The following is a 12,428-nucleotide window of genomic DNA, read 5'->3' as shown; positions in this document are numbered from 1 at the left end:
GTCAGAAAGCATCATGCTGTTGAGTTGAATCTTAGAGAATGAGTCAGTATTTCCCAGGAGGAAGCTGTGGGAAAGGGCATCCCACTGACCTTCCCCGCTTCTGCAGAGTAATTGCTGCCACTTGGATTTCTAGTCAGGGCCCTGCTAGGGTTCAGAGTTATTTCAGATCTCTCGGGATCTGTTTACTCTCCTCTATGCAAAAAATAATTCTCCCGGGCCTGTCATGGAGCTCTAAACCTTCACTCCAGAGGGGTTTAGAGCTATGCAGTCCAATATGGCAATTAGTCATATATAGCTCTTAAATTAAAATTAATAAAAATTAAATAAAATTAAAAGTCAAGTTCCTCAGTCTCACCAGCCACACTTCAAGTGCTCAATGGCCACATATGTCTAGTGACTGCCACATGGGCATCACAGATAAAATTTCGGCATCCCAGAAGATTTTGTTGAATGGCACTGTTGTAGGGGGAGGTCGGGCACCACACAGAGAAAGGAGCGGGATGTTCCTCTCTGCTCTCTCTCAACTCCAGCTGTTACGAACCTGAGCTCGGTGTTAGGTTCTTAGGAGTTTTAGCCCAGCTCTGCCACAGGCTCTTCAGGGCCAGCTGTCTAGTAAGATCTCTTGTGAAGACATCTGCTTTCTTCTGGACTGCTGTTGTTCTGCCACACCCTGCCAGATTCAGCTCTAAAATGGACAGACCATTGCTGGGTAAGGATCTGGTTTATTTCAAAAGTTGATGAAGTAAAGGAAAGCTTTTTATTTACCCCTTTTTACTAGCACCGAAGTCCTCCAATGACCTCAGATAGGTTTGGTTCTTGAAATGCGTGTGTAGAGAGCTGATCAGAGGGAGGTGGCCTGGAGGTGTCACGGCTTTTAGGGGAGCTGCATGAAGACTGATGCTTCAGAATTCTTAGAGTCATGCACAGGACAAATCAGGGGATGAAAAATACTGTGAGGAGATTGCCCTACACCACGGTAATTGATATCTGACACTGGAGTTTGGCTTTGTGTTCAAGAACTCCCTTTGCGAGCAGACAAAGCCTCTCTGCTTGGCAGCGATCACAGCCAAGCCTCCTTGAATGCACCTACTGCCCTTGATTGAATCATGACAAATTGTGCATCGTCTTGCATTGTCAGATACAAGTGCCAAGAGACTGTGCTTTTCAGGAATAAGAATTCTGTTTAAAGCAAAAAGAACAAAGCCTAGTCTCAATAGCACTTACCTTCTGAACCCCTTGTCAGTGCCACTGCGTGCAAGGAGTCTCCATTATGACCTGTGATTTGCCACAGAATCATTTTATTGTGTTCTGGTGTCTCTGGAGATCAGCCGGTGCCAAGATCTGGGTGAAACAGGTAATAATTACAGATTGAGAAGCTTCAGGCAGTTTGATTTACACCTACTGAATGACCTGATTTTAAGAGAAATTGGACCTTAACCCAGTTTTGGTCATACTTTTCCAGAATAGTTTTCACTTCGGCAATCCAAACCCATCTGGATGACATCCAGATGTTATAAATTACAACATATGCCCCATCTGTTGAAGTCACTTGGGATTTCAGAGTTAGCCTGTCAGTATATCTAGGAGGAGAGAGAAATTTTTTTCCAGAATGCTGCTTCTCCTTCACTCATGGTCTATCAGCCCCTTGGCTCTGAAGCGGGGAGTTTTCAGTGTCAGCGAAAGATAGCCCTGGTTTCACAGATAGTTAAAGCAGAGTCTTCACACCGTGGTCATGTGCAACCAGTCCCTGGGCAGACTGGTTACCTGTTGCTTCGTTTCGGCTTACAGTGTCATCTGTAATTTAATCAGTGGGACCAGGTGTGTTTAGAAAAGTAAAACAAGCAAACAGAAGCAACAGTCCTTATCTGTCGGAGCTTATATGGCATCATTTGAGCACCTAAAGTGGGTAGTGCAGCAGCTGGCCCAAGATGCTCATTCAGTATCCATGGTGCCTGCATCTTCTAGTGGCTCAGTCTCATCAGGAAAAGGGCAGAAAGGCAACTGGATATGGTCATGCGTAGGCATCGCTAACCCTGCTGGGCATGAATGCAGTAGAGCTGGGGAGGCCTTAAAAGGAGGCTATACGTCATCTTATGTTTCAGAGACATTTTCTGCCTCTAAGCGGCGGGACTGCCAGGCCTTTACACCACCCCCAGTTCTTACCCCAGTGACTGGGGTTGAGCCTCATGCACTTCAACTTGGAGGTGCAGACTACAGGGCCTCCTGAATGGTACATGGGAGAAGTCAGGAGAAGGGCTGATTGGTTAGTCGTGGCTGGGGGAGAACAAATGATTTTCTAAGTCCTCCCTTTATTAAAGGTCTATTTACAAAACAGAAAATAGAAATGGTTTTATGTTTAACTTTAGACAATTAGGGTTCAATTTTCCATTAACTTTACTAACAACAAGACTGAAGGGCTATGATACTCCACTGCCTTTTCATCAGGAGGCTCTTATTTTTCCTAATAATAAGATGCTGAGTATCAGTTGTGGAATGGGAGAAGGCAAGAGCTTCAGTCTGCTGCAATGAAAAAGAACATTAGGAGAAAACTGCTCCTCCCTCTCTAATCAGAGCTCACTGAATAATTCAACAACTTCGCCATCTTTCCAAGATGTATTTGTGCACTTTCTGTGTGTTTTATAACATTACTGATTCATCTGAAGAATTACAGTAGGAATAAATAGGGAAACCTGGAATACGAGTCAAACCTCATGAGTCTGGACTAACTGGGGAAAAATCCGGTTTGGATTAGTGTGAATGCTTGAGGCGTCTCAACTATATATATGAAGAGATATGTATAGATGAAGAGATATGTATAGATGAATTTATATATATATACATGTATATGTATATATATATCCAAATATATCCATCCATACATATGCACATATATGCAGTCCCTGGATGTGTGTGTGTGTGTGTGTGTGTGTGTGTGTGTGTGTGTATGTATGTAAGTGTATATGAAGTTTCATTCCTTTGAATATTTATGAAGACACACACACACACTTTTATTCTTTTATGTCAATGAGCATCATTTAAGAGCAGCTACAGCAGAGGGCACCTTGTAGACCTGTGTCCATCCTAGTTCTATTACTAACTTGCTGACTCCTAGACCAGTATTTCTGAACTTCAGCACTATTGACATTTTGGGTTGGATAATTCTTTGTAGTGTGAGGCTGTCCTGTGCCCTGTAGGATGCTTAGCAGCATCCCTGGCCTCTACATACTGGATGCCAATAGCACCTCACCCTGCTCCAGCCCTGTCCCCTGCCCATGACAATCAAAAATGGCTCTCAGACATTGCCATGGTTGAGAAGCACTGTTCTAGATAAAGTTGAATCATCCCGCAGGCCATATAATTCTTGTCAATAAACTGAGGCGCGTGTCTTCAAGTCCCCTTCCAGATCTCACAACCCACGATAACTGCCAAGGGTCCTACCAGACTCAGAAGCCATCTAGCCCCTGTGTTGTTATAACTGGGTGTATAAGTGGAAATGTGTTCTTCTGAAGGTTAAGCATTTATACTCTCATTTGTACTATCCACTTGTTTATGTAACCTTCCCTGCCCAGTTACCAAATACCAGAGGATAAATGACATTTTCCTGTATTCCTAAGAAATGCCAAATGGACTTAATGTTGCGCTTATTTTTACTAAACTTTATCCACATAGCTATATTAACAGAGAAGAGTTTTGGAAATGATTTGGCTGAAATACCTGCTTTTCTTTCCCCTAGGAATTCTCACACTAAAGAGAGCAAACGACCTTCTGAGCACATGCGTGCCAGGCAGTTTTCTGATCCGAGTCAGTGAAAAGATCAAAGGCTATGCCCTGTCCTACCTTTCTGAGGATGGCTGTAAACATTTCCTCATAGATGCCTCCACGGACTCCTACAGCTTCCTGGGCGTGGACCAGCTGCAGCATGCCACTCTGGCCGAGCTGGTGGAATATCACAAGGTGAGAGACGATGCACAAACTTAATTTGTTCTGCAAACTGTTGTCCCGCGGCAGCTCTAACAATGAAAAGCAATTACAAGAAAAATGATTGAGACGAGTAATGGGGGGATTAGTCTTTGATAATTCCTCCTGGTAATCAGGATTCTTAATTGCATTTTCTTTATCATTGAGGCTAGTTCCTCCTCATATACTCAGGGGGACCCCCCTGAGGCAGAGAATATAGGAGATGCTAAAAAACCTGTGCATACAGTGATCACATCTGTGAACACTCAAGTTAGAACTCAGCACGGGCAGGAGAGTACATGGCAGTTTGTAGATACGAAAATTCTCTTTTAAAATTGTCGTACACCACCAATAAAACTGTGTAAATCAAGGGTAAGCAGGAAGTTATGGACTCTGAGGCAGTGGAAATGGCACAACATCATTATTTATAGTATTGTAACAACCTGCCCAGCCTGACCTATGCTGTCTGATTCACAGGAGGAACCCATAACTTCCCTGGGGAAGGAGCTCCTTCTGTATCCACGTGGTCAGCAGGACCAGACTCCCGACTACCTGGAGCTCTTTGCGTGACAGCCCCCATCGTGTCACTCTGCAACCTCCAGCTGGGCTTTCCTCTGGACAAACAGCGCTGAAATGGACATGTGCGTGTGAAGCCAAAATCACCCTGTAGCAGAGCCAATTCTGATCAAGTAACCTTGGAGTCCTATGGAAATCTCTTCTGCACAGATGCTGAAGTTTAATGCTAAGAGAAAATCACCTCTGCATTGTATACACTCCAAAAGTAAAGGGAGATGATCCCCAATTTCAGCAACTACCTAACATGAAGGATACAACCTTAATGATGTATGCGAGATAAAATGAACAAAGAAGAAATTGAAACTTTTTAGGAATGAAGATATACTTCCAACACCAGTAGCATGTGGGAACTACATCATCTTAAAAGTCTCAGGGTCCTGTTTATATGAAGTTCTATGCTGGCTTTGGGAAGCTCGAAAATAAGCCTTTACTGATGACTGAGATGAACCTTGAAACACACTTCATTTATTGTGCATTTTGGAATCAGGATGTAAGAAACATAGAATAACAAAGTTGGGAATGTAAATCGAATGAGTTTTAAAATGTAGGATGAGAGGCGTAACATGTACCATACTGCAGACTGGGAGAGTGAGCGTGTTCCTCGCTCTGGAGCATCAGGACGGCACATGCCCTGTCCGCCTCGGCCCCACCCCAGAGAGCACGGAGGAGACAGTGCCTAGGGTCTTGGGAGCTGCTGCTTGTTAGTGGTGTCAGACAAGGACAGAATAGTGAGTTGTTTGGGTACTACCACTTGTGAGTTGAATTGTGTCCCCCAAAAAGATATGTTGTTGAAGTCCTGACCCCCATGCCTGTGCCTGTGACCTCATTTGGAAACAGGGTCTTTGCCAGTGTCGTCAAGTTAAGATGAGGCCCTACTGGGTCAGGGTGAGCCCGGAATCAGTGACTTGCATCCCTATAAGGAGAGGAGGATTTGGGACCACAGAGAAGATGGGAGAGATGCCGCTGCAAAAGCCGGGGAACGCCAGGGATGGCTGGCAACTACCAGAAGCTAGGAGAGCGGCATGGATCCGATTCTCCCCAGGGCCTTAGAAGGGAACGTGGCCCACCGACACCTTGATTTCAGACTTCTAGCCTCCAGAACTACGAGAGAATAAATTTCTGTTTTCTTAAGCCACCGAGTTTATGGTAATTTGTTACTACAGATTTAGGAAACTAATACAGAAGTGTATGTAATTACAGAAACTTATGTGCATTATATACCGCCCTCCTCATAATGAAGGAAAAATGGGAAATGAGAATAGCCTCCCACTGGCTCTGTTCAGCTCTGGGATTAAGATTTGCTCAGTTAGAAACCTCATGCCCACTTCACCCCACCCCCAACCTCCAGCCCCAGTAAAGGAGACGGCCTGATCCAAGAGTTTCTGAGCCACTGAGATAATTTTCTGGGAGGGTGGAGATTTACTCATACTTCAGGCCTAACCCTATGTCGGCACTCTTTTAAAGGGAGCAGAAGGTGGTAGCAGTTTGTTCATGAGTTGGTCGGTTGTATAGAACACTTGTTGACAGTATGAAATGTAACCAGAGAAGAGGGCGGGGCGCCTGTATACGTGTGAGTATTCATGGGTATGTATGTGTGCTATCATGAGAAAGTTTTAAGCACAGATTGTTGTTATGTGTTTCTTGAAATGTTCCATATGGTTTCTATTGTGTGAGGGATAACTGTCAATTAGACAATTGTCTAAAAGGATCTGTCAGCTTTTGTTTCTCACCATGATTCATCAGTCATGACATTACAGAACTGCACAGACAGCACAGGGCTGGAAGTCAGAAGCCTCTATTCTGTTCCCATCTCTTCCTACCACTAGCAGTGTGATCTCAGGCAGGGCCCTTTCCGTCTGTGGACCTCCGTTTTCACTTATAATGAAACTCAGTGTTTTAACTACAAGACTTTTATTATTTTCATCTAGCTCTGAAATAAGGTTTGGGAATGAATAGAAAAGTACACTATAGTCACTAGTAATTATGAAAACATAAGATTCCAGCATCACCCTCTGCCTACAATTATTTTGGAGAAAATAACTACAGTTGCATCCAGATATAACTACACTAAGTGACATCCTATTGGAGGAAGATTTAGAAAACAGGAAATGGCCTGACTGAATTAACCTAATATTGTAAGGAAAAGCAGATTTGAGTTCTGTACTAATTTATCTTATTAGTTGTTGACAGTGTTTGATATGATGGCGAGGAGTAATACTGGAAATTCTTAGAGAAGGAGAATGGTTTACAGAATTCAGAAACTGATTACAACTAAATGGGGTTGAAGAGGCCTGAATTCTCATCATAGCTCCATTAGACTCAGTCTCCCTGTGTCTGACTCTAAGGTGATGCTGTCCAAATCTTGGCTGTGCTCCCCTCCTTCTGTTGCCTTAACAAGCCCAGCACCATGACCTGCCTGTCCAAGGCATCTTGGTCGGGGATGTCCCCTCATGTTATGTCATGTTCTCCAATCCCAGGTACTCCAACCTGCCTACCTCTTTGGGACTGAGCAAATGCCACTCCCTGACCATGTTGATTCTTTTCTCCCTCAGTAAGATTCTGGAATCTCCGCTTACAGTCATCCCAGACTCTCTGGCTACCACCTCCCTATTGCAAGACCCTCACATACCCTTCAGACCCACGTCAGGTCACCTGTACATCCCCTGGTTCTGGTCTCCTGCCTTACCCTGCTGCAGTAGGATGCACAAGGAAGTTACTTTGTCTCTCAGTGTCACTAGCAGTGTCACTAAGCAATGTCGAGAAGTGTTAGTAGGTTCACACCTTATAAAGAAGAAGGAAAACACAGGGACAATTAAGAAGAAAAAATATCAAGAGAAAGAAGAAAAAGTGAAAATGGGGCACGAGCAGGCCACTAAAAATATCTCGAGGTCATTTCTATGAAAAATTGCCTATTTGAGCTAATGCTTTGGAATAAACCATCTTCTTGGTATAAAGTAATGGTATGTGCTAATGTGGCAGGAAATCTGTTTTTAGTCTGAAAAAGAAAAAATTCATGGCCTAAATTTTTGCAATTGCCACCTTCTGTAGAGGTAGCTTTCTTCATGCACTAGAGTCCAAACAGGTGTCATGGCCCTCACATACATATACCGTGGGATTCCTACCATTTGGTGCATAAAGACAAAAATAGTTGTTAGGATATGCTTGAATGCATCCCCAGGGGGCCTCTTCACTTTTATTTTTGTCAAGAATGTGGCAAACGTTTTAATTCAGACTGCATTGCATAGGTCTTTTTTGGGGGAGCGGGGGTTGGAGGGGACATACGTTTTCTACATCTTTAACTAATACGTCTGTTTGAAATGTGTTTTCCCTTCCTCAAGAGTAGCTGTAAATCCTACTTAGACTTCTCTTCTTTGCCTTCCATTTTTGTGATCTCATCCTCATTGCTTTCATCTCTCCACATTTTCCATTGCATTTTAGGAGAACTTCTCATCTCTTTCCTTTCCACATCCCAGATTAAATCTTCCGCAGTGTTAATTCTGCTTTGACTGTTTCCTGTGTGGATTTTGGTACAGCTGACATTTGAATAACGTGAGGGTTCGGGGCGCTGATCCCCTACATCATCAAAAACCATGTTTAGACTCTCCTCAAAACTACTAATAGCTGAGTGCTGAGTAGAAGCCTTGCTGATGACATAAACAGTCGATTAATACATATTTTGTATATGTTTTATATACTGTGGTCATAATAAAGCTAGAAAAATAAAAATGTTATTAAGAACATCATGAGAAAATAAATTTACAATATTTATTGACAAAAATTCACGTATCAGTGGACCCATGCAGCTCAAACCCACGTTGTTCAAAAGTCAACTGTCCTTCTATTTCTAGTATACTTGCTATGCTTCCCTGTCTCCCTTTGCAGGGATCTTTAGACTTCCTACTGCTGCCCCAGATTGAAAACTATCGTGAGGCTTAAATGACAAAGTGTCCTCTTTTTATTCTGTGGTAAAAACACATTATTTGGTAATGAGGTAACTGGATGTAGTAGAGAGTGAGCCCAGCAGGTGTAGGTTGGGATCCTGGTTACATCATTAACCAGCTGTGTGAACTCCTCTTAAAAGGAAAGGAAAATACTAAGCTTGTCTGAGTTTTAGCTGCTTCGTCTCTGAAACAAGAGTTACTGAAGTCACTTGTTGGGTTCTGAGGCTTAGAAAAAAAACATGTAAAGTGCCTGACATATAAAGCTCTCCACAAGTGGTAGTTATTCTTAGTTAATCATGGTCCAGCAAAGCCAGGGTCCATGCACTCCATGCTCCCCCAACTCAGCTTATATAACCAATGGCCTATGTAGACTAATGGCCCATTTGTTAAGAGTTTCTGGGATGAATTTTAAGAGGGAAAGGGAAACTTTAAAGAGTAAGGGATATAATGAGGGATCACACGATGTATTAGCCAGTTGACTTGCATAGAAATGGCTCACTTAGTTTGTGTTTTAAATAGCATGGAAAGAGCATTCTCTAATGCCTGATTTTTACAACTCCCATTAGCAGTGACCAGTCTTTACCCCGAAATTAGCCATTGAAAAAATGATAGTTGCTCTGGGATTTCTGATCACAAAACTCCAAGATTTGCCTCCCTTTTTAACCAGAAAAATAATTACAAACCCAGACCTCTTTGGGATTAATTCTGCCTTGTCTCCCAAATAGATCAGGCAGTTCCAATGCTAAGCCAGATTGCCAGGGAGTGGGCCAGACCCTGTTAACCCTCGTCAGTCTAAATCAGCTTTTACTTTTCTTCAGTTGAAAGGGTGTTCCTTCAAGAAGTCTTCCCACCACCTGAGTTAAGATCTCAGTAGCCTTCCACTGCAAGTCCTCAACAGCAAACATGGCCAGCACCTTATCTTTTGGGGGTGCTCTCGGTGCTGTGACAGAACCGTAGGAAGGCTTTCCAACCAAGCTATTCCCTACCTTTCCTGACAGCCCCACATACTATAGGTATAATTTTTACTCAGCTCCATTTGAGGCTAATAATTAGAAGGAAAACTAGTTATACATATTTTTTCCTTCAGTCTTCCTTTGACTTTGAGGCTTTTACTGTTTGTTTTCTATTTTTATATTTTTATTTATTTTTCTTAACCTTTTCAGATGAGGTTTCACATCTTAGCAGACCATGTGATGTTTACTGTTGTTCTTTAAACACTGGAGTTGGAGGGTGATTGGGTCCTGGGCTGGTGGGGGATGAGAAACTGCAGGATTAATGGCTGAGATCGAGGGAGTGGGCAGCAGTACTGTATTCCCCGCATTTCAAGCTAACGTGTCTGACGCTTAGGTAGATGAAGAGTCAGTCCAGTTCCCCAAGTATCCCACCTGAGGACTATCCGTAGCCCGCAGGCCACCTGCATAGCCAGACACCAGACAAATGACATTTGATGAGTCCTGACATTTGATGAGCCCTGGACGGAGGCTGCTGAAGGTGCCCTGGCTCTCCCTGAACCCCTGAATGACTGTGGATGGAGACGGCCCTAAGGCAATACGGCTCCAGCTTCTCTCCCCAGGGTGCCACCTGCATGCCCTCCCTGAGGAGAGCAGACAAGGCAGACACAGCCCAGGGCACTGGGGTTGAGTACTCCAGAGGGCATGTGTAAAGGATCAGTGATGCAGATATTTTGAAAGGCATCTCTGCTGATTGAGAGAACATTTTCTGTGTTGAAATAACCACCACCCAAATACCCCCAACCAACTGGCACAGTCCCCATAGATTTTGGCAGCAAGAGCAAAGCATTGAGTCCTGCCAGGAGAAACAGCTTTGAATTCAAATATAAAGCTAATCAGAACACAGATCATACAAAGCTGCCAGTTATTTGATGGGTGTTGGAGTAAAACACACCCACCCAGCTAAGGGACCGCCCAAGGGCTTTATCAATTCTCAGAAACAATGTCAAATCTTTTTCAAAAAGCAAATATTCCCACCTGTTTCCCCTCCTACTCAAGGCAGTCTTTAAGCCTAATGCCTTGGGATCCTGCCTGAGAACCAGCTTCCAAGGCTTCAGAGCTCCAAGCCCACTGAAAATTGCACAGCAGCTGGCGGGCGGCGGCCAGCTTGCTTCGGTGTTCCTGAATCACTATGTTAAGTGCTCATCCATTGTCAGGGGATTCCTCAGGTGGGGCTGGAGAGTAGAGAAACAGTGGCAAACAGCGGTTCAAGAGGACAGGCTCTGGACTCGGCCCAGACCAAAGTTCCTGCCCCCTCCACCCAACATGACCTTCAAGCCTTTTGAAGCTGGCAAGGATGGGAAAATGATGTGTGAGCCTGGAGCTCTGGGTGAGTGCCTTACCATTTCCGAGCCTTGGTTTTCTGCACCTGAAAAATGGAAGTAACAATATTACTTACCTTGGAAGATTAGCATCATGTACATACAAAAGGTGCCTAGTTATGCTCCTTACTTCAAAAACCTCTAATGCCTCTCAACAGCCTGTGGAATCATCAGCTCCAAATTACTGAGCATAGAATTGAAGGGAGAAATTATCTGTTTTACACTCCTAATAACCCTTCTTCAGATTGACATTGTTTTCAGAATGACGGAAATAAAGGAAACAGTGCACATGATGGTTCGTGATCTTTAGTGTGTGACCCACAATGGTCTTCTGATTATTCCCAAAAGGTGCTGGCCATGGGGGACTGGCGTTGCAAAACAGCTGGACACGAATACTTGCCACGTGCTGGACATGTCCCAAGAACTTCATACATATTAACTCAATATTCATAACAATCATGATTATAGACATGATTGCATTCATCACTCTGAATGAGGAAATGGGTACAGAGACGCTGAGTGGCTGGTTTAAGATATAGGTGGCAAGTGTAAGAAGTAGAATTTGAACCCAGCGGTGTGGCTGGAGAAGCTATGATATTAAGTTTAGATAACATTGGAAGATTTTCCTTGAAACAAAATTTATTAAAATTAGGTTCTGGGTAGCTATTTTCTTACTTTTCAGGATTGTACATTATGTCTACTTGGCTCACGCAAAATCTTAAAAATGAGGCTGTGTGAAGTTGTTTACCTTTCGAAAATTCCTAGGCCTGATTCTCTTATCGCTTATGTATGGAGAGAAGCAAATTCGCCACATTTATGACTACAAAGGAGGGAATAGAAAGTAGATGACTAGAGGGAATACTGGGCACAAGAATAGGTTATGTTGATTAGAGGCAATGGAGTGCTGGTAGTTAACACCTGGCTGGAATTTGGGGTGCAGGGTGGAGGGTGAGTTGGGGAGTCCTGGTGTGTAGCCTTTGCCAATTTCCATGGTGTAAATACTTCTCCATGGCCATTACTTATTCAGGAGTGGGAAGAGGAGCTAACAATTGGCTCTCACAAGGCCGAGTCAGCACGCTGCTACTTGGAGAACTGAGGTTTATATTAGCGACCCCAGCTCCAGTGAGATGACTGGGGCTAGTTACTAGGCAATTTAAGAACATAGAGAGGATGCAGAGAGTTGGAAGGGACCTAACACAAGCCTAAGACTCAGTGCTTCCTTGACAAGATCTTTCCTTCAGAAGATGCAATGTGCCTGGGTCCTTCAGGCCCCAGGTTCATTACTGCTTTCCTTGGCTATCTAAGGCTAAATTTCAAGCCCCTGATTATGTTTCGGTGGGGCCTTCGCCAGTCCTTCTTTCATATACATCTTGGGGAGGGAATGAGGATAGGTTCTGCTATGGACTGAATGTAACCCCACAAAATTCATATGTTGAAGCCCAAATGTGATGTTATCAGGAGATAGGGGCCTGTGAGAGGTAATTACATCATGTAAGTGGAGCTTCCATGATGGGATGAGTGCTATTTTAAGATCAGGAGGAGAGTAGCCCTCTGTCTGCTCCCAGCCATGTGAGGATACAGGGAGAACAGCCCTCACCAGATACTAGATCCGCCAGAGCCTT

At 43.7% G+C, this 12,428-nt stretch overlaps 1 protein-coding gene across 1 annotated transcript in view; it reads left to right on the top strand.

The window, feature by feature from the left end:
* Positions 1 to 5,299, top strand: part of SH2D4A (SH2 domain containing 4A) — a 56,362-nt gene extending 51,063 nt beyond the window's left edge. The window contains exons 9-10 of the mRNA XM_011373090.2: positions 3,734 to 3,954; positions 4,435 to 5,299. Coding sequence (XP_011371392.1) covers positions 3,734 to 3,954; positions 4,435 to 4,527 — 314 coding nt within the window. The 3' untranslated portion in view covers positions 4,528 to 5,299. The remainder of the gene's footprint in view (positions 1 to 3,733; positions 3,955 to 4,434) is intronic.
* Positions 5,300 to 12,428: the final 7,129 nt, after the last annotated feature.

Source organism: Pteropus vampyrus, unplaced genomic scaffold, assembly GCF_000151845.1.
Source record: "Pteropus vampyrus isolate Shadow unplaced genomic scaffold, Pvam_2.0 Scaffold8, whole genome shotgun sequence".
NCBI lineage: Eukaryota > Metazoa > Chordata > Mammalia > Chiroptera > Pteropodidae > Pteropus > Pteropus vampyrus.
Note: the sequence above shows the minus strand (reverse complement) of the source record. Positions and strands in the feature narration are given on the sequence as shown.